Here is a 22,818-nt window from a genome sequence, read left to right as displayed (position 1 = left end):
GGGGAGGAAAAAACCCTGTCAAACTGCAGCAACCTTCTACTTGTTCATATTGATCATATTTTAAAGAACGACTAGGGAGGGTTCCTATACACAGACACTGTCACACCCTGATCTGTTTCACCTGTCTTGTGCTTGGAAATATGACATTTACATAAATATTCAGACCCTTTACTCAGTACTTTGTTGAAGCACCTTTGGCAGAGATACATACATACAGTACCAGTCAAAAGTTTGGACACACCTACTCATTCCAGGGTTTTTCTTTATTTTTACTATTTTCTACTTTGTAGAATAATAGTGAAGACATCAGGACTATGAAATAACACATATAGAATAATGTAGTAACCAAAAAAGTGTTATTCAAATCAAAATATATTTTATATTTGAGATTCTTCAAAGTAGCCACCCTTTGGCTTGATGACAGCTTTGCACACTCTTGGCATTCTCTCAACCAGATTAATGAGGTAGTCACCTGGAATGCATTTCAATTAACAGGTGTGCCTTGTTAAAAGTTACTTTGTGGAATTTATTTCCTTCTTGTTGTGACAAGGTAGGGGTTGTATACAGAAGATAGCCCTATTTGGTAGTACATATTATGGCAAGAACAGCTCAAATAAGCAAAGAGAAACGACAGTCTATCATTACTTTAAGACATGAAGGTCAGTCAGTCCGGAACATTTCAAGAACTTTGAAAGTTTCTTAAAGTGCAGTCGTAAAAACCATCAAGCGCTATGATGAAACTGGCTCTCAAGAGGACCGCCACAAGAAAGGAAGACCCAGAGTCACCTCTGCTGCAGAGGATAAGTTCATTAGAGTTACCAGCCTCAGATTGCAGCCAAAATAAATGCTTCATAGAGTTCAAGTAACAGACACATCTCAACATCAACTGTTCAGAGGAGACTGTGTGAATAAGGCCTTCATGGTCGAATTGCTGCAAAAAAAACACTACTAAAGGACACCAATAATAAGAAGAGACTTGCTTGAGCCAAGAAACACAAGCAATGGACATTAGACCGGTGGAAATCTGTCCTTTGGTCTGATTAGATTTTTGGTTCCAACCACTGTGTCTTTGTGAGACGCAGCGTAGGTGAACGGATGATCTCTGCTTGTGTGGTTCCCACCATGAAGCATGGAGGAGGAGGTGTGATGGTGCTTTGCTGGTGACACTGTCGGCACACTTAACCAGCATGGCTACCACAGCATTCTGCAGCGATACGCCATCCCATCTGGTTTATAGTAAAAATAAAGAAAAACCCTGCAATGAGTAGGTGTGTCCAAACTTTTGACTGGTACTGTATGTGTGTGTATATATATATATATATATATATATATAGTAGTATACCTGAAGAATATGTAGGATAGAATAGTATATGTAGAGCAATAGTTAAATAGGATAGGCCTTGACTAGAATACATACAAAGTGGGTAAAACAGTATGTAAACATGATTTAAGTGACAGTGTTCCATGTCTATGTAAATAGGCAGCCGTCTCTAAGGTGCAGGGTTGAGTAACCGGGTGGTAACCGGCTAGTGACAGTCACTAAAGTTTGGGGCAAGGTACTGGGTGGAGGCCGGTTAGTGGTGACTATTTAACAGTCTGATGGCCTTGAGATAGAAGCTGTTTTTCAGTCTCTCGGGTCCCAGCTTTGATGCACCTGTGCTGACCTCGCCTTCTGGATGGTAACGGGGTGAACAGGCTGTGGCTCGGGTGGCTGAGGTCCTTGGTGATCTTTTTGGCCTTCGGGGCCAATCCGAATTTCTTCAGCCTCGCTGTTGTGCCTTCTTTACCACACTGTCTGTGTGGGTGGACCATTTCAGATTGTCAGTGATGTGTACACTGAGGAACTTGAAGCTTTTCACCTTCTCCACTGCAGCCCTGTCGATGTGGATCGGGGCATGCTCCCTCTGCTGTCTCCTAAAGTCCACGATCAGCTCCTTCGTTTTGTTGATGTTGAGGGAGAGATTATTACCTCTGTAAACCCATCACGCACATTCAGAGGTTAGCAGCACTCAGTCCACTCTTGTTATAGCGTCATGAAACATAATCCCCAATCTGACTCCACACTGAAATAAAAGTAACTATTAGCTTTTTCCAATGTCAGGCTGGGTCTGTAGCTCTATGGTTAGACAGGCAGCCCAATTCTGATATTTTTCCACTGGTCTTTTGACCTTATCTATTCTAGCCTATAGATTATGATATGATTGACTTCATATATTTCAATTAAAAAATCTACTCTGCTTACCTTAAAATACATTTTGCATACTTATTGGTATTTTCAACAGTCTTGTGAAATCAGACAGTTGTCATGCTGGTTAACTGGCAGTTGCCGGACAGTAATGTTTTATTACTACAGGCCCCATGTAGCTCAGTTGGTAGAGCATGGCGTTTGCAATGCCAGGGTTGTGGGTTCGATTCCCACAGGGGGCCAGTATGAAAATGTATGCACTCACTAACTGTAAGTCGATTTTTTCTAAGAGTGTGGCTCAAGCCTAGTCAGTGGCAAGTTGAGGGAGGAAGTGAAACAGATAATCTAGCACAGTGACGCCGGTTACATTATCCAAATTATTTTACCCTGTTTGAAGCAGTCCAACTGTAGATTTGTACAACAGATTCTGACCCAAGTACCTGGGTTAGACACATAGTAGACATATCAGATGAAATGTTAACCTCTTAAGGATCGGACCCTTTTTTTCCATTTTCGCCTAAAATGACACCCAAATCTAACTGCCTGTAGCTCAGGACCTGAAGCAAGGATATGCATATCCTTGATACCATTTGAAAGGAAACACTTTGAAGTTTGTGGAAATGTGAAACTAATGTAGGAGAATATAACACATTAGATCTGGTAAAAGATCATACAAACAAAAAAACATGCATTTTCTATTATTTGTTTTGTTCCATCATCTTTGAAATGCAAGAGAAAGGCCACAATATAATGTTGCAGTTAAGGTGCAATTTAGATTTTGGCCACTGGATGGCAGCAGTGTGTGTGCAAAGTTTCAGATTGCTCCGGTGAAGCATTGCTATACTGGATTATTTTGTATCAAGTCTGCCCAAATGTGCCGAATTGGTCAATTGACACATTTTCAAGTACATAATGATATGGTAATACAGAATGTAAGTTTACACACTCCCAGGAATGTATACACTAACTTTCACACATCTAGATGGCCGGGCGGGGTGGGTGTGGAGCCAGAGACAGCAGGGGTTCAAACTGTAGAACCCAGTTCCTGCATTTGAATATAAAAATGGATTTTATCAAACAAAACTATGCTACATTTTATCCCTGGGACCCTCAGGATGACGAATCAGAGCAAGATTACTGAATATAAGTACATTACTTACCTTCCGAGGTGAATGTATCAAACCAGTTGCCGTGATATGTTTTTTGTTGTTGTGCACTCTCCTCAAATAATCGCATGGTATTTTTTCACTGTAATAGCTACTGTAAATTGGACAGTGCAGTTAGATTAACAAGGATTTAAGCTTTCTGCCCAGATAAGACATGTCTATGTCCTGGAAAGTTTGCTGTTACTTACAACAGTCATGCTAATCACATTGGCGCACGTTAGCTCAACCGTCCCGTAAATTAATAACAGAATATACATGTTTTTTATTTTTGAGTGGAGTATTCCTTTAAAATGTCCAGCAGGGAGCTGAGCGATCTAGAAGTCAGTTTAGAATCACAGGATGACTATACAATTCAGGTAAGTACTGATGCTTACCCACTGGGCACACACTGGTTGAATCAACGTTGTTTCCACATCATTTCAATGAAATGATGTTGAACCAATGTGGAATAGACGTCTGTGCCCAGTGGGTATTTTTTCCATTCATTTGGAGTTGTGGCATAGCTTATATTTTCCATTCATTTGGATATCCTATATCAATAGAACAATAACCATCAACAGAGCAATGGTTTTATTTTCAATACATTTCAAAGCAATACACATTGCATTAATATTTCACAGTGACTCAACTCAAGAAGACCACAAAAACAAAACAACAAAAATATATAATGGCAAATTCAAACCAGTACATGTACGCTTTGGTGAAGAAACAAATGGAAACAGACAAACAAACAATTAGATTGAAAAAAATTAAACATTTTAAACTGCTTTAAACATAAGCTTTTGAACTCCCCGACTCTGACACAGGTGCTGCCCTGTAGATCTGTTGTCCACGGCCTGCTTTGGAGTAGTTGTTTGAATATCCCCTGTAAGACAAGTAGGGTACAATAGATTGGACAACAATGATTTATTTGACTAGCTGATGTAATAGATGGGAAATCGCTAGCTAACTAGGGTTGGCTAGCCCATCACCTGCCTGGAGACCTGAGATAGTGTTGTCCTCACTTTGTCCAACCAAGACCATGGTTTTGGTAGGATAATGGTTAGCTTGCATGTTAGCTTTGGGAGTAGGACGTGTCGTTGGCTGCATCCCAAATGGACCAGAGCCCTATAGTGCACTATATAGGGATTAGGGTGCAATTTGGGACTCATCCTTGTGGACGCAATTACTCACCCTGTTGGTGGTCCTGATGGACCCCTCTTACAGGAACAGCAGAGCATGACCCCACCTAGAATGGCCAGACAGGCAGCTCCCCAGCCCATGTATAAACCTGCACCCAGCTCAAACCTACAGGGACAGAGAATTAATCAACTTTACCTGTGTGTGTGTGTGTGTACCCAACTCAGAATGATTCCTTCAATAAAAGGTTTTTATGAACAAGGTTTTCATTGATTGGTTGAGTGATGTGACCTGACCGGAAAAAACTCCTGGCCCTAATTAGAACGCCAATTCCCAAGCAGTACTTTCAGCTTTTGGGATGTGTACTCACCTTACTCCTGCAAAGAATGGATCATGGAACTCCTGCACCACCCGTGCAGCGTACCATGACACAGCAGTCAAGGTGGAAAGACCTGCAGGAGAGGCAGATTGAGATGGTTGATAAACGGCAGAAGAATGAGAGATGGGGGGAAGAAAAAGAGAGAGATTGGTACTGAAGAAAGCTGATAATGCTGGCAGTTGGGAGTTGGGGACACACCTGATAAGATCAACAAGCTGCCGCCTGTCAGAGCGATTTTGCCCTTGGCCTGTTCAGAAGTGCTGCCGATCTTTGTGCATTTCAGCCCCAGCACTGACACAATGATGGACGCTAGACCCAGGAGCAGAGCGATGATCATCAGGGCTCGACATGCCTGTATGTAGCCTGAACACAGGAAGCGACAGAGTTCCAGTCAACAACAGACATTGGATAGATAGAGAGCCTAAGTAGACTGGGACTTGGAGAGGGAGGGAAATGTGCTCAACTCTATCCTCTTGCGTGTCTAACAACACACACAAACACAGAAGAAGGCATAGTAGAAATGTTTGCAGGGTGTGCTAGTGGGACATGTTGCCTAAAGAAAATAAACAGACTTCAATTGCTGCTATCAAGCGAGTGCTGGTGGCCTTTTTTAATTGTTAGACACATTTACATTACATTTTAGTCATTTAGCAGACGCTCTTATCCAGAGCGACTTACAGGAGCAATTAGGGTTAAGTGCCTTGCTTAAGGGCACATCGACAGATTTTTCACCTAGTCGGCTCGGGGATTAGAACCAGCGACCTTTCGGTTACTGGCACAACGCTCTTACCCACTAAGCTACCTGCCGACCCCGAATAAGAGGAACTGCTAAAGGCTGATATCAACTTCCTGTATGTCACCTATAGAACACACAAATGGAGGCTTTAACTCAGATGTAGGATGTGTCTAAGATACAGAACTGTACCAATGCATGGATCATTCATGTTTCCATTGAAAATATGAAGACATTGTGTTCCTCTTATTCTTAAAAAGTGACACAGAGGAGCAGGAAACATTTCCCTTTACAGTTCCCTTTGGCCAGGGATGTCAAACTAATTTGCTGATATTGTTTGGGACAGGTTTTGGAGATGATCAATTAAGTCCAGTACCTACCAGGCAGAGCGAGCATAGACTCAAAGTCTTTGCAGTTCCTAATGCCGGCGCTGTTCTCGGCACACGAATGGAATAGATTCTGGAACTGGCGTGTGGATACGATGACACTGCCAGACACCGAGGACAACTTCCAGTAGTCATTGGCTAGTGAGGAGCCTGTGAGTAGCCAGCTCGCCACGCATAACAAAAACCCAGTTAGTTCCACCGCCGTCGACATGATCACCCAGAGCACACACACACAGGTGTGGGAAAAGGCTTCCAAACTCTTGAAGTTGAAACCCTCAGACACACAGGATGATTGAAAATGGCCTCACGAGTAATGCAAGTTGTCGTATGTCCTTGCTCGGTCTCCAATGTGCTGGGTGTCTGTTGTCTTGTTTCAAATGCAGAGAACTTTAGTCTTTGCACAGGGGTTGTAAAGCGATAAAAAGGCGTGTAAAAACCATAGAGGCTTCACCTATAAGGTGACGGTGACAAGGGTTTTGAGCTTAGGGGTGGTCTAAGGAAATTAACAATATGACAGATTGGTTCATCGAAATTGGTTTTGATTGGTTAATCGAAAGCGATGACACACACCCTGACCCACTGTTTGACTTTCTCAACTATTAAATCAGGAGTTTCACAATAGATACAGTACCTGCCATTGATGTTTGCCATTGGTGTCTCCTTAGAATATTCAGGTTAATATCGCTCTCTGTAACAATGAAAGTACTCCAACCTTTGGTGGTGAGGTGACTTGGGTTCTGACTACAGTTCTTAATTCTTATGAATGTGTGGTTATCTAGGAGTCTGTTGCAGTGTAATAGAGGCACACACACACACACACACACAATGAAAATAAACCAAGGTCAGTATGACTGTCAATGATTGACCTTGCGATGATACAATGATACTTCTGCGTTTTACAACCCCTATTACCTTCATGGCCTGAAACTGAGACCATATGGCCTGCAGTCTTCAGTCTGGAGGTCGACAGTTGAAAGTGACAGTGACGTAGGAATTGAAGTAAGAAATACTATGAGAACAGCTTCAAAAAGTCCTGCTGAGACTTTGGCTGTCCTAATATGAAAGCCGTACTACAGGCCTACTACAATTTATTTCACAGATACTGTATGTCAGCCTCATCTACACAATACTTTTGTAATGCAAATACTTCTTTAGATCTTTGCTCAGTTTCTTAATTAATTGGTGCTGTATGGACACTTCACTTTAGACAAGGGTAAAACTACATCAAGAGTCTTAAGTATTTTAATCAGCAGCCGATATCTAACTGCTGGGTCACACTGTTGGCTGGAATTTAATCGAAAGCCGCCATTGCAATGTTTACACAGTGCTTTTGCCTACAAACCACTGTTCGTGCATACACACTACTCATTTTGAAACTTGGAGGCATCTACCAGGGAAGGAAGTATGTTTATGTGGTAACCAAGGAAGATGTTTACAACATTCAAAGATTTGTATTTGATCATAGAAAAAGACATCCTGGCAGGGCAATCTGTAATCCAATTTTGGACTTTTAAATTAATAACATAAACCCATAGATATTTGAAGACTACAAATTATAAATGCCTCATGAGCTTAGTTGAACTGTCGTACCCCATCAGAACCCAACATATACAGGTTTTTTAAACAATGTAATTGCAAACAAAGACTATATAGCCTCAAAACATTGTTAAAACTATAGTTTGGATGGTCAGTCCAATCCATAGCTCTATCTTTGAATTTGAAAGTGGTTACATTTCTCCAACACCATTCCTCAGCTGTTTACCAAAACAATTTTGTTGTTGTTTAAACTACAGATCGCCACTTTAATACTGCATGTGAGTATTGCACTGAGGCCTGCATGTGTCTCTCACCTGGTAGCCCCAGTACAGTCTTGTATTTCTGGCACTGCACAGAGCCCAGGGACGTGGCTGCGCAGGTCATCCACAGGCCCTCGAACTGCCAGTTGTTGATTGTGACAGCCCCAGAGTGGCTGCGGACCCTCCAGGAATGGGAACTAGTGCAGCTGTTCTCCAGACACCAGCCAATCACCCCTAAAGACAGACCCAGGACCTGGAAAGCTAAAAGCATGGTGGTCCGTCCTGCCGCCTGATTTACTGGGAAGAGAGAAGGCACAACTAAATGTTTTTGTTATGTATTAGTTATGAACCTACAAACACTGTAATGTTAGCTAAATTATATCCCAGTAGGCAAAACGGGTTGCACTGTCTTCAATGTGATATATTTCATGTCATCATGGTCAGGTTGTATGATGGTTGTATAAGGGTGTTTTGTTTATGTGGTTTTAGCAACCAGGAAAATACTTTATCTGAACCACCAACATACAGTGCCTTCAGAAATTCATAATGGATTAAATATATGTTTTTCTCACATCTACACACTATACCCCATAATGACAAAGTGAAAATATGTTTTTAGAAATGTTAGCAAATGTATTGAAAATGAAATACCACATTTACATAGGTATTCACACCCCTAAGTCAATAATTGTAGAAGCACCTTTGACGGCGATTACAGCTTTGAGTCGTCTTGGGTATGTCTGTATCAGCTTTGCACATCTGGATTTTGGGATTTTCCCCCATTCTTCCTTGCAGATTATCTCAAGCTCTGTTAAATTAGATGGGGAGTGGTGTTGAACAGCAATATTCAAGTCTTTCCACAGATTTTCAATGGGAATCAAGTCTGGGCTTTGACTGGGCCACTCAAGGACTTTCACGTTATTGTTCTGAAGCCATTCCAGCATTGCTTTTGCTGTATGCTTGGGGTCATTGTCCTGTTGGAACGTAAACCTTGCCCCCCAGGCTAAGGTCGTTTGCACTCTGAAGCAGGTTCTCGTCAAGGATTTGCCTGTATTTGGCTCCATTCATTGTTCCCATCTATCCTTACCAGTCTCCCAGTCCCTGCCGGTGAAAAGCATCCCCATAGTATAATTAATGGTAGGGATGGTGTTAGACGGGTGATGAGCTGTGCCTGGTTTTCTCCAGACATAGCGTATTGCATTCAGGCCAAAGAGTTACATTTTTGTCTCATCATACCACATAATCTTTTGCCTTATAATCTCAGTCTTTCACGTGCCTTTTTGCAAACTCCAGGCGTGGTGTCTTGTGCCTTTTTCGCAGGAGTGGCTTCCGTCTGGCCACTCTCCCTTAAAGCCCAGATTGGTGAAGTGCTGTAGAGACTGTTGTCCTTCTGGCATGTTCTCCAATCTAAGCCAAGGAACTCTGTAGAGTGGTCATTGGGTTCTTGGTCACCTCCCTGACCAAGGTCCTTCTTGCCCGGTTGCTCACTTTGGTCGGATGGCCAGCTCTAGGCAGAGTCTGGGTCGTTCCATGTTTTTCCCATTTCCCAATGATGGAGACCACTGTGCTCTTGGAAACTTTCAACACTCTAGACATTGTTTTATACCCTTCCCCAGATATATGTCTCATCACAATTCTATCTCGTAGATCTACGGCCAGTTCCTTGGAGTTCATTGTATAGTTCCTGCTCTGACATGCACTGTCAACTGTGGGACCTCATATAGACAGGTGTGTTTCTTTCTAAATCATGTCCAAACAATTGAATTGGCCACAGGTGGACTCCACGTTGTAGTGACATCTCAAGGATGATCAAAGCAAATTGGATGCACCCAAGCTCAATTTGGAGTGTCATAGCAAAGGGATATGTAAATGAGATATTACTGTATTTCATTTTCAATACATTTGCACAAATTTCAAAAAACGTTTTCACTTTGTCATTATGGGATATTGTAAGTACATGGGAGAGAAAAAACATATTGAATCCATTTTGAATTCAGGCTGTAACACAACACAATGTGGAATAAGTCAAGGGTTATGAATACTTTCTGAAGGCACTATATGTCCTTCCCATGACGTCATGAAAAAGGCATCTTTACCTGGTTGTAACAGACATCAGATGGTTGTAAACTTCTCAACCAGTTTACAACCAAAAAAGCATGTCATGGGGACATGGTGGGCCATTTTCTCCCCAGCTGGGTAGTGTGTACCTACCAGTGCTTCAGAGGAAATATATTTGTAAGTCACAAACGTATCTGTCTGTAGTAAAGTGATCGAATGGAAAGAACTTTGAACGTTTTCACTTTAGCAAATCAAACAAAACAAAAACAGCAGTTCAATAAAAAATGTCCAATTGTGTGTAACATTGATCAATTAAAACAACACAATCCATCTAAATGTTTAGAGAAATCTAATCGCAAGGAATTTAATTATTTGTTAAGACTATGTTACACCATCCAGATGAGTATACTGTATAAACCAATCTCTCAAACAAAGAAATGGAAAAGTAAACCAATTTACCTACTGTTTCTGTGATGAGAATGACTTGAACTTTCGGTCTTTGTTGCTGAGTCTGCTGTGTTGTTGAGTGGTATTTTGTATCCTCTGTTGTTCGAGTCTAATTTGTGTTTCTATCCACTTGTTCTATTCAGGTGTTTAACACCAGGTGTCTGTTTCCCTGGTGGGCTATGGAATAGGTAAGATGGAGGAAGAGAAAGTGAAGGGTATTTTTTGGAACAGAGGCTGTGGTCCCACTGAGGTGATATTTGGGTATCGGGTGGATCAATGACCTTCAAAACGATCTCCCACTCAGCACACATGCTCACCTCTGCACGTGGCCTTTTACTCTCCCCCAGATCTGCACTGTGGGTTCAATGTCCCAAATGGCACCCTATATCTTACACTACTTTGGTACAAACCTCAAGAACCTTACGCACAAACACACTGAGAAGCAACACATCTAAAACTCACAGAGAAACTACTGTTCACTTTTTCAAACACATAATCGTATTATACACCAGGGTCAAGTGAAGTGAAATTCACACCAAAAATAAACGACACCTTTTTAATGATTAACTTTTGACTGAATTTATATGGAATTGAACCAAACCCTGTGATACACAATTAAGGACACAATGATACAGTTATGGTCAAAATGACTAAGGGTGCATATCCCTATACATGTATAGTGCACTACTTTTGACCAGAGTCCTATGCGCCCTGGTCTAAAGTAGTCCCCTATAAAAGGGAACAGGGTGCTATTTGGGAAGCAGATTTAAACGAGAATCTCATTCTGAGCAAAAGACAGCGGTGATAATTTGCTAAATACTGTTTTGACTCTGACGGCAGCATAAACCGTGGTCATTCTCATAATTTTTTTCAAGTATCACAAATGGGAGAAAAGTGAGTCAAGAGGAAGAGGAAATGAGAAGACTTCCTCTCTTTATCTACAAACCATATCAGACACAGTCTCTGGCTTTTGACTGTTTGTGGACTTTGGTCATTTTTTTTTTTTTGTTACATCAATATCCAGGATGTATCCTAACCAGCACCAAATATATCAGGATGTATCCTTACCAGCACCAAAGATACCAGGATGTATCCTAACCAGGATGTATCCTAACCAGCACCAAAGATACCAGGATGTATCCTAACCAGCACCAAAGATACCAGGATGTATCCTAACCAGCACCAAAGATACCAGGATGTATCCTAACCTGCCAGCACCAAAGCTACAGTGAAGCCCAGATGACCATTTAAGCCCAAAATGCTTAAAAAGCAAAATTCAAATGCCTGTTTATGCCAATTTCAGAATAATATGACATCATGAAACAACATCCTGTTTAAAAACAAAAAGGGCACATGACTTCTGGATAAAGGCACGAGTGTCTTCCTTCCAGTATCCAGGTGATAACAGTGATTCAGGGGTACAAAGCCTGCCCTACCGTATCTGTAATTCCAGTCACTGAAAAGATGTATCGTTTTATGGCTTTTAGTTAATGGTTTACTGAAGAGGGAGCAAAGTCCATCACCTTTCTCTGTTTGATTGACATGAGACTCTTTTAGTGAAATAGTCAACAGAAATGCAATCCTACCATGGTAAATACTGTACAGCTGTACAGAAATCACAGTAGAGCCATGGCCTGGAACACATAAGACAAAATAATAATATTTAAATAAACCTTTTATTTGGTTCAAATAACAAACAAAAATGATTATTTCCTCTACAACAAATACTCCTGTGCATACACTGAGTCTACAAAACATTAAGAACGGCTCTTTCCATGACAGACTGACCAGGTGAATCCAGGTGAAAGCTATGATCCCTTATTGATGTCACTTGTTAAATCCACTTTAAATCAGTGTAGATGAAGGGGAGGACACAGGTTAAAGAAGGATTTTTAAGCCCTGAGACATGGATTGTGTATGTGTGCCATTCAGAGGGTGAATGGGCAAGACAAAATATTGAAGTGCCTTTGAACGGGGTTTGGCAGTAGGTGCCAGGCGCACCGGTTTGTGTCAAGAACTGCAACGCTGCTGGGTTTTTCACGCTCAACAGTTTCCCGTGTGTATCAAGAATGGTCCACCACCCAAAGGACATCCAGCCAACTTGACACAACTGTGGGAAGCATTGGCGACAACATGGGCCAGCATTCCTGTGGTACGCTTTCGACACCTTGTAGATTCCATGCCCGACGAATTGAGGCTATTCTGAGGGCAAAGGGTGGGTGGGTGGGGGGTATTCTTAATGTTTTGTACACTCAGTGTATTTAAGTCCAATATCTTCAATTTTCAGATCTGGAGGAAATGATAAACAAGAGGTGCGAAGCAATCGCTACTATCATTTCACACCCGAAAATAAAAACATTTGGGGTGTGCAGGGGTCAGAGAATAATGAGTGCTTTTGACTGTCGACATCATCATCATATACACGTGTATCATATAAAACAAATGTAGATGTGACATCATTGGTTTTGACACTGTACAGTGCCTTCCACATTGTTACCTTATTAAAAATGGATTACATTTTTTAAAATCCTCAATCTACACACAATACCCCATAATGACAAAGCGAAAACAGGTTATTTAGAAATTTTCGCAAATGTATTAATTTAAAAACAGAAATGCCCTATTTACATAAGTATTTAGACCTTTTGCTATGAGACTTGAAATTTAGCTCAGGTGCATCCTGTTGTTTCCATTGATCATCCTTGAGATGTTTCTACAACTTGATTGGAGTCCACCTGTGGTAAATTCAATTGATTGGACATGATTTGGAAAGGCACACACCCGTCTATATAAGGTCCCACAGTTGACAGTGCATGTCAGAGCAAAAACCAAGCCATGTGGTCGAAGGAATTGTCCGTAGAGCTCCGAGACAGGATTGTGTTGAGGCACAGATCTGGGGAAGGGTACCCAAAACATTCTGCAGCATTGAAGGTCCCCAAGAACACAGTGGCCTCCATCACTCTTAAATGGAAGAAGTTTGGTACCACCAAGACTCTTCTTAGAGATGGCCGCCCGGGCAAACTGAGCAATCAGGGGAGAAGGGCCTCAATCAGGGAGGTGACCAAGAACCCAATGGACTCTCTGACAGAGCTCCAGAGCTCCTCTGTGGAGACGGGAGAACCTTCCAGAAGGACAACCGTCTCTGCAGCACTCCACCAATCAGGCCTTTATGGTAGAGTGGCCAGACGGAAGCCACTCAGTAAAAGGCACATGACAGCCTGCTTGGAGATTGCCAAAAGGCACCTAAAGAACTCCAACCATGAGAAATAAGATTATCTGGTCTGATGAAACCAAGATTGAACTCTTTGGGCTGAATACCAAGCGTCACGTCTGGAGGAAACCTGGCACCATCCCTACGGTGAAGCATGGTGGTGGCAGCAGCATCATGCTGTGGGGATGTTTTTCAGCGGCAGGGACTGGGAGATAGAGGATAGAGGGAAAGATGAACAGAGCAAAGTACAGAGAGATCCTTGATGAAAACCTGCCACAGAGCACTCAGGACCTCAGACTGGGGCGAACAGGACGCCCCTAAGCACACAGCCAAGACAACGCAGGAGTGGCTTCGGGACAAGTCTCTGAATGTCCTTGAGTGGCCCAGCCAGAGCCCGGACTTGAACCCGATCTAACATCTCTGGAGACCTGAAAATAGCTGTGCAGCGACGCTCCCCATCCAATCTGACAGAGCTTGAGAGGATCTGCAGAGAAGAATGGGAGAAACTCCCCAAATACTGGTGTGCCAAGCCTATAGCGTCATACCCAAGAAGACTTGAGGCTGTAATCGCTGCCAAAGGTGCTTCAACAAAGTACTGAGTAAAGGGTCTGAATACTTATGTAAATGTGATTATTCCATTTTACATTTTTAATAAATTTGCAAAGATTTCTAAAAACTTGTTTTTGCATCATCATTATGGGGTATTGACGAGGGAAAAAAACATTTTAATCCATTTTAGAATAACTGTAACGTAACAAAATGTGGAAATATTCAAGGGATCTGAATACATTCCGAATGCAATTTAGCTCCCTAGCCATCCCCTGTACTGACAGTGGGAGGGGTTTTGTGATCCTGTGGTTTTCATATCTTAGGGTTTAGGCCTCCACCTCAGCATTTGGGGAGATGATGATGATGACAATGACCTGTAGGCTCCTGGGTCCGTATTCACATATAATCTGATCTAAAAGGCAAAACTAATCCTAGATTAACACTTTGTGAATACAGGCCCTAGTTTAACTCAACAATGTGTCCTCTCCTCTTTGCTCACAAACATACAAAGCCCTGCATTATTATGTAGTGTGTGAGAGAGAGAGAGAGCGCACTGAATGCAAATGGAATTTTCATGTGTGAGTGTGAGAGAGACAAACGTAGAGCTTGTGTGTGTGTGTGTGGGGTAAATGGAGAGTTGGGCTTTGGTTTGTGTGGCCAGCAAGGCTGTTGATGCTATTGACACTTCTGTCATCTGTTAATTTATACATAACAGCCAAGGCCAGTCCATCCATATGCATTCACCCAGTCCAGTGCGCTCTACAGGGGGCCGCTACCACCGTTTCCTCCCCCACCAGGACCCTTTGTCCTAAGGTCATGCCACACCTTCACTAGGGGCTCGCGGTTCTTCCATATCAGCTCGTGGCCATACATGATGTACCAGCTGCAAAAAAATAAGAGAATAGGTGAGGAACATATAGAAATAGGAAGAGAGGTAGAACGGACAGAGCTCAAACGAGACTAAAAGAATAGATCTTAAATTAGTCAATTTTCGGCTGTCGTAGTACCCGACCCAATACCACACATGTACACGATAGGTTGGGAGCAGCACAGAGTAAGAAGAGTGGCGCCCCAGGAGCAGTTTGGGAGGGGGGGTGCCCCCCAAACAAAATCAGTAAAGCCGGGGTATAGTGGAGAAGATGGACAAAGACAGCTAGCTTGACCTAGATGTTGAGAGGTTTTGTGGCTGCCCTGTGCAACAGTCAGTTTAATGGGGATGAGTGTGTGAGAGAGTAAGTGAATAAGTGAGTGAGAGCAGACAGACGGACTAGAAGCTGACTTACATCCCAAAAAGAGCTCCGCCTAGATGGGCTGCGTGGTCGAAGTACCGCCATCCTAAAACTAGGCCAGCTGTATCCATGGCTACTATGGCTTTCAATGCCTGGACAGGAGAAGAGAAAAAGGATGGTGTGAATAAATAGGACAACAAAGAACTGGTCTCACACTTACATTTTAGTCATTTAGCAGATGCTCTTATCCAGAGCGACTTACAGTTCGTGCATTCATCTTAAGATAGCTAGGTGAGACAACCACATATCACAGTCATAGTAAGCTAATTCAGAGCTAGTAAGGGGGGTGGGCGATTTTATTGTTAGTCAATGTCAAAGCTTACTAGCAAGAGCTGCCCTCCCACGATTGGCTGTCAGGCGGTCGCTTTGCTGAAATTTGCATAAACTTGGGAAATGTTCAAACTCTGGTCACTAGCTCGCTAGTCGCGGTGTCTCCTTTCTTTGAAAATGACTGGTTGCTGGTAGCTACAGTGAGGGAAAAAAGTATTTGATCCCCTGCTGATTTTGTAAGTTTGCCCACTGACAAAGAAATGATCAGTAAATAATTTTAATGGTAGGTTTATTTGAACAGTGAGAGACAGAATAACAACAAAAACATCCAGAAAAACGCATGTCAAAAATGTTATAAATTGATTTGCATTTTAATGAGGGAAATTTGTATTTGACCCCTCTGCTAAACATGACTTAGTACTTGGTGGCAAAACCCTTGTTGGCAATCACAGAGGTCAGACGTTTCTTGTAGTTGGCCACCAGGTTTGCATACATCTCAGGAGGGATTTTGTTCCACTCCTCTTTGCAGATCTTCTCCAAGTCATTAAGGATTTGAGGCTGACGTTTGGCAACTCGAACCTTCAGCTCCCTCCACAGATTTTCTATGGGATTAAGGTCTGGAGACTGGCTAGGCCACTCCAGGACCTTAATGTGCTTCTTCTTGAGCCACTCCCTTGTTGCCTTGGCCGTGTGTTTTGGGTCATTGTCATGCTGGAATACCCATCCACGACCCATTTTCAATGCCCTGGCTGAGGGAAGGAGATTCTCACCCAAGATTTGACGGTACATGGCCCCGTCCATCGTCCCTTTGATGCGGTGAAGTTGTCCTGTCCCCTTAGCAGAAAAAGACCCCCAAAGCATAATGTTTCCACCTCCATGTTTGACGGTGGGGATGGTGTTCTTAGGGTCATAGGCAGCATTCCTCCTCCTCCAAACACAGCGAGTTGAATTGATGCCAAAGAGGTCGATTTTGGTCTCATCTGACCACAACACTTTCACCCAGATCTCCTCTGAATCATTCAGATGTTCATTGGCAAACTTCAGATGGCCGTGTATATGTGCTTTCTTGAGCAGGGGGACCTTGCGGGCGCTGCAGGATTTCAGTCCTCCATGGCGTAGTGTGTTACCAATTGTTTTCTTGGAGACTATGGTCCCAGCTGCCTTGAGATCATTGACAAGATCCTCCTGTGTAGATCTGGGCTGATTCCTCACCGTTCTCATGATCATTGCAACTCCACGAGGTGAGATCTTGCATGGAGCCCCAGGCTGAGGGAGATTGACAGTTATTTTGTGTTTCTTCCATTTGCGAATAATTGCACCAACTGTTGTCACCTTCTCACCAAGCTGCTTGGCGATGGTCTTGTAGCCCATTCCAGCCTTGTGTAGGTCTACAATCTTGTCCCTGACATCCTTGGAGAGCTCTTTGGTCTTGGCCATGGTGGAGAGTTTGGAATCTGATTGATTGATTGCTTCTGTGGACAGGTGTCTTTTATACAGGTAACAAGCTGAGATTAGGAGCACTCCCTTTAAGAGTGTGCTCTAATCTCAGCTCATTACCTGTATAAAAGACACCTGGGAGCCAGAAATCTTTCTGATTGAGAGGGGTCAAATACTCATTTCCCTCATTAAAATGCAAATCAATTTATAACATTTTTGACATGCGTTTTTCTGGATGTTTTTGTTGTTATTCTGTCTCTCACTGTTCAAATAAACCTACCTTTAAAATTATAGACTGATCATTTCTTTGTCAGTGGGCAAACGTACAAAATCAGCAGGGGATCAAATACTTTTTTCCCTCACTGTAGGTTGCTGATTATCTCAGTAAGTCTGCACAGTAGGTCACATAAGACACCCTACTAAGACATTTCACACAGCCACAATAAGTCAAATCCTAATTTTCAAAAGACGTACCAAAAATCACAAATACCAACAATACTAAATCCCCAAGTAGTATAACAATGGGTCCAAAATGCATGCACAGATGGACAGTTTGTGCCGACATTCTGATTCTGTACCCTTCTCCTGAACTGTACACTTTAGTGCTGGGGGGGAATGGATATAGTTAAATATCGGGATATTATTTTTGACGATATATCGTATCATTTTGACAATATCGCAATACTATTTTTGCGTTAGTTTGCTGTACCTGCACCAAAATTCCAGTATTTTTACTTCATAGCTTGTTCTCCATTTTCTTTTTAAATAGGGAACCAGCACTTTTATTTCCATGACTGATCAAAACTCGTTTTCTCATGGCTCTCGTCCCTCCGCAGCAGCAATTTGTTTGGAACATCGAAATACAATAAAATCACAGTATCGAATCGCAATACATATAGAAATTGGAGGAATCGCAATTCATATCGTATCAGCACCTAAGTATCGTGAGGTGCCTGGCAATTCCCAGCCTTAGTATACTCCCCCTCATGGGTATGAGGAATATGGTGAAAACTTGCTCCATCCATGCTTGCACCAATCCAATACTTTTAAAGGGAAACTTCACAATTGTATTAATATTCATAATCTCCAGCACTACCCCCAACATCAACATATGTAAAAATGGTGCGTTTCTATGTTTTGTAGTAAAAAAAGATTGAGGAAGATACGTGTTTCCAATGACATCATTGGTATTATTCGTGTGATTTTGACCAATTGTGAGTAGGCATTGTCTACTAATTGGTTGATGAGGTCATTGGAAACACTTATCTTCCTCAATCTTTTTTACTACAAAACATAGAAACGCACCATTTTTACATATGTTGATGTTGGGGGTAGTGCTGGAGATTATGAATACAAAGTTGAAAGATTGTGACATTTCCTTTAAATGCCTGAGCGCACACTTCTGGAGATGGGTAGAAAATTGGAATATAGCCTCTGTGTGGTTAAGTGTGCTGTAAGGCTTCTTCACTCACATTGCCTGCTGAGAAAGCATACATGGGGAGGAAGATGATTGCCAGCTTAGCCTCTGGCATTTTGGTACAGACGGCAGCCAAGACTGTCATGATGGCTCCTGACTGGAGAGGACAGAAAGTGAACAGGAAGTGATGTCAGAGACAGGAAGTAAAGGGGAATTCCGCAGGAAGTCTAAAATGTTTGTGCTTACCGCTCCAAGAGAGGGACCTAAGCGCCCGCTGGCTGTCTTACACACATAGCTGAACATCGTAGAGATAACACCTGGCAATGAGGAGATTATTGATTATTTATCTGAAAATAAGTCTGTACTTTCAGGACTAGTAATCTGTCTACATTACATTACAGTCATTTAGCAGATGCTCTTATCCAGAGCGACTTACAGTTAGTACATACATTATAATTTTTTTCATACTGGCACCCCGTGGGAATCAAACCCACAACCCTGGCGTTGCAAACGCCATGCTCTACCAACTGAGCTACATCCCTTCTGGCCATTCCCTCCCCTACCCTGGACGACGCTGGGCCAATTGTGCGCCGCCCCATGGGTCTACTACATTCTGACGTTTCTGTCTCACACACACACACGCGTGCTGGTACCTGCAGACATGTAGACAGCCATGAACTGCTCCCTGCCTAGCATGGAGACGATACTGGAGGAGAAGCTCCAGAGGACGTACATGTTGGCAGCCATGTGGAAGAAGGAGTAGTGGCTGAATGTGGACAGGAGCATGGGGAAACACAGGGTTTCTGTGGGTAGGGTACAGACAGGAGGAGGAGATCAGGGAAGTATTCATTAGGAACTAAACTGCTCAAAACGGGGAGGGATCTACCTGAATTTGTCCTATAAAAGATATTTTAATTGCTACATGTTTTGCTAGGGTTTGCTACTGTGTGCACTATTTCTTATTGGACAAGTCTTTTCAGATTAGGTTGGGCTATAAAAGCTGTATATTTGTTAATATTTATTTTTAATGCCGTTTTTACTGTAATTTTTAAATATTAATTTATTACATATGTCAAATAAACTGGATCTCTGACTGTCAGTGTTACTAGTAATAAAGTGTCATGATTGACCAGACCAGGAAAAACTATAGCCTATAACAAGGGCTCCTGAGATTTTCCTGGTCAGGTCACATTTGTATTTATTATGGATTCCCATTAGCTGCTGCCTTGGCAGCAGCTACTCTTCCTGGTGCGTGGTGAAGAAAAACTCAGGGTCCTAATCCTGACACTTGATTACTGTTACAGGTTTCGGTATTTCCATTTATGTTTTGAGGTTGGACTTTAGTACGTATAGCACTTTCGGCGCACCGATTGGTGTCACCTCGTTTGTCAGTATGTGTTAAACCTGTGCTGGCTTGCCCATCTCATTAGTGGGAAGGTGCTTCACCTGTGCTGGCCCAGGTGATATCTAAGAGTGGCTGGCCCAGTGCTTCAGTTATGTGAAGGGTTAACACCTTTAGTTGGCTCTCCCTATTTTGATTTCTAGACTAAATCCTTTATCTGATCTTCCCTGTTTTCATTTTGCTCCACTTTTTGGTTTGCTTCCTGTCTTTGAGTTTGGTGGTTTTCATTTTGTTTGCCTGTTCTTGGGCAAATTTAGTGGGTGCTCATGGTGGGGACTTTTAGGTCCCATTTGTTGTTGCTAGTCAACTTCCAGTAGACACCCCCATGAGTGTCTTTCAGAACCCCTCCTAAAACCCCACCTGTTTCGTTTTGGTTGTCAGTGACTGTTAGTTGCCCCTTCTGTTTGAGCGACATTATTTGTTTTTTTTGCTGGGGAACATAACAATTAACACTTCCTGAGGCAGAGATCAAGTTAAGTATATATTTGCCATAGGATAGGACAGTTTCCCCTACTCACTGGAGGCAGGGTTGGAGGTGAAGTATTTGATCATAGAGCGCTGGAGGGATGGTACTCTCCAACAGCAAAACACCACAGCATTAGCAGCTATGATCCCTGAGAGAGTGGAGTAGAACAACACAGAATGAATGAGCGATTAGTGGATAATGAAAGAGGTGGGGTGAGGTGCTGACGGGTGGAAAAAGATGGCGGGATGTTCTCTTGAGCAAGGAACCTAAACCGCTCATTGGGCGCCGCACTGCAGCTGCTCCAGCCTTTCCAACCTAATGTGTTTCAAAGCAGATGGGTATAAAGCAGGACACATTTCTGTCTCGTACGGACAAAAAGTATATATTATCTTGACTGTGAAAGTGAGAATCATTATCTTACAATATCTGTATCAACTAATTACTATTGAAGAAGACAAGAAAAAATCTATGGGCTTCAGTACAGACTAACCTGTAACCGTACGTTGGCCCTCACTCAAGCTGTTCCACCACTGGTTGATCTGTAACAGAAACAGAACCGGTCTGACAAAACACCCACACAATGTAGTGAAACCTGGGTCGTGTTCATTAGGCACCTAACTGAATAAATCTGACAAACAGGGAGGGACAACCTAGTCTAATAAGAAACTTACATTTTAGTTCTGTTGCAATGTATTAATTTTTTTTACAAATTATTTTGCGTGTAGTAATGAACACGACTCAGCATATGGAAACAACTTGCTAAGACATCAGTGTGAACAGTTCACCAAGAAGAGAAAGGGGGAGCATTGAGATATTTGGCCTAGTGCGAGTGGCAAAGTCCCTAATGAGGTATGGTATTTGAAAATATAAAAAGGATTAACCCAATATCACGCATGTTTTGATCCATCCTTCATCTCACCCATTTGCGAAGTTCCCCCTGTTTCTGCGGCCGTAGTTTCTCCAGCCAGTCGGCCCGGACCTCGTCAAAGTAGCTCTGGACCCGGGACTTCAGTGACTCATACTGCCAGATGGCCGCTGTGCCAAATGAACAGCCTGTAAACTAACATGGTGTTAGTCCCCTTTATTCCCTGTCAGTGCTGTGCTGAATCTGGCAATATACTTATAGAGGGCTCTGTGATTTAAACAGTAATGGTGTGTAACAAGAAATACAGTTCTATTGTACTGTGTTGTAGTATAGTTTATTGAGTAGTGTTTGTTTAGTTAAAGAAAGACCTAAAAACCTACCCCTATTGTGAACACCAGGGGCTTGACCAGTCTGCCAAAGTTCCTGGGGTGTGTGTATGCCACTGAGGGCTCCAAGGGCTGAGATGCACCCCTCTTGTGGATGAGCCCTTCACTGGGCTCTGTGTGTGAGGGCCCAGCCTCCTCTACAGCCCCCTTCTTGGTCTTTGTCTCCTTTGCTGCTTTCTTGAACCCACATCTCTGTTGAGTGTTGAGGGTGAATCTATGAAAATGCATGAACAGTGAAGAGTAAGAGACAGATGATTGGTCAATTAGTTTGCTATAATAGCATCCGAGTAAAATGAGAAATGGTTTGAATCCTCTTTCTATAAAAAAGAGAAGTGATTTTGAAAGGGAGGAACTTACTCAATGACTGACTAAGTCGCTCTGGATAAGAGTGTCTGCTTAAATCAGTGTTTTTTCATCCTGTTCCTGGGGAGTGGTTATTGCCCTAGCACTACCTGATTCCACTAATCAAAGGTTTGATGATGAGCGATAAGTGGAATCTGGGGTGTATTCACTAGGAACCAAACGGAAAGTGGACGGACAGACCTACTGGAACTTTGTCCGATAGTAACTCGTTTTCGTTGCAAAACATTTCTTTGCAAAACGTTTTGCTACCGTTGTTGCTAATGAATACACCCCAGGTGTGTAGTGCTAGGGCAAAAACTAAATGCGCAGGCCTTTGGGTCCCCAGGACCAGGATGAAGAAATGCTGTGCTAACTGTAAATGAACACAGGTAAGGCAGCTGGTAATTCTTTCATATTTACATGGCACAATTCGTAAACAACAACTTTTTGGCGCTCCCAAAAGATAGATAGCTAACGTTACATGGCACAGAAGAATAGCCTAAGTCCAACTCAAATAATAATTAAATGGGAAAACTGAAGTAACAAGCAGCCACAAATATTACTACAACTGTGAATTGACAGGTTGCAAAGACTAGTGGGCTGTGGCACCACTAGCAACATATCTCAAAGGGATCAGCTGTTCATCGTCAAGCTAACCTAGCTAGCTCTGGCAGCCGCTAGCTCAGTTTTAGCTATCTTTTCTAGACTGACAATACATATATCAGTGGTCAAGGTCGTTGAGGAACTCAGCCATGGGCAAAATGCATATCGTACACCATACCTGTTTCCTCTGGTTGCTATATTAATAATGTCATTCCTAGCCCATCTTAAAATGCACACCCTCCACGACATGTTTGTGAGCGAATGACCCCTCCTACATTCGCTACCGGGTCAACAGTCTAAAACGGCTAAACA

General features: G+C 42.5%; 2 protein-coding genes across 7 annotated transcripts; both read right to left on the bottom strand.

Annotated features, from left to right (window-relative positions):
* Positions 1-3,906: 3,906 nt before the first annotated feature.
* Positions 3,907-10,540, bottom strand: LOC121567279 (claudin-15). Of its 6 annotated transcripts, none has more exons than XM_041877188.1 (7): positions 10,286-10,393; positions 9,976-9,980; positions 7,819-8,061; positions 5,048-5,212; positions 4,841-4,922; positions 4,525-4,638; positions 3,907-4,216 (listed from the first exon to the last, which is right to left on the bottom strand). In XM_041877188.1, the coding sequence occupies exons 3-7, from the start codon at positions 8,033-8,035 to the stop codon at positions 4,120-4,122; spliced, it is 675 nt and encodes a 224-aa protein (XP_041733122.1). In that variant the 5' UTR covers positions 8,036-8,061; positions 9,976-9,980; positions 10,286-10,393; the 3' UTR covers positions 3,907-4,119. The 6 variants fall into 6 exon arrangements, with proteins under 6 accessions (XP_041733122.1, XP_041733123.1, XP_041733119.1 ...); XM_041877189.2 differs by having other exon boundaries at positions 10,282-10,378; XM_041877185.1 differs by lacking the exon at positions 9,976-9,980 and having other exon boundaries at positions 10,282-10,540.
* A 3,664-nt stretch (positions 10,541-14,204) lies between these two features.
* LOC121568217 (presenilins-associated rhomboid-like protein, mitochondrial) lies at positions 14,205-22,791 on the bottom strand. The gene is made up of 10 exons (XM_041878772.1): positions 22,685-22,791; positions 21,556-21,775; positions 21,230-21,370; positions 20,801-20,849; positions 20,363-20,458; positions 19,096-19,245; positions 18,689-18,759; positions 18,498-18,599; positions 15,313-15,410; positions 14,205-14,912 (listed from the first exon to the last, which is right to left on the bottom strand). The coding sequence occupies exons 1-10, from the start codon at positions 22,753-22,755 to the stop codon at positions 14,789-14,791; spliced, it is 1,122 nt and encodes a 373-aa protein (XP_041734706.1). The 5' UTR covers positions 22,756-22,791; the 3' UTR covers positions 14,205-14,788.
* Positions 22,792-22,818: the final 27 nt, after the last annotated feature.

Source organism: Coregonus clupeaformis, chromosome 6 (assembly GCF_020615455.1).
Source record: "Coregonus clupeaformis isolate EN_2021a chromosome 6, ASM2061545v1, whole genome shotgun sequence".
In the NCBI taxonomy this organism is placed as follows: Eukaryota; Metazoa; Chordata; class Actinopteri; order Salmoniformes; family Salmonidae; genus Coregonus; species Coregonus clupeaformis.
Note: the sequence above shows the minus strand (reverse complement) of the source record. Positions and strands in the feature narration are given on the sequence as shown.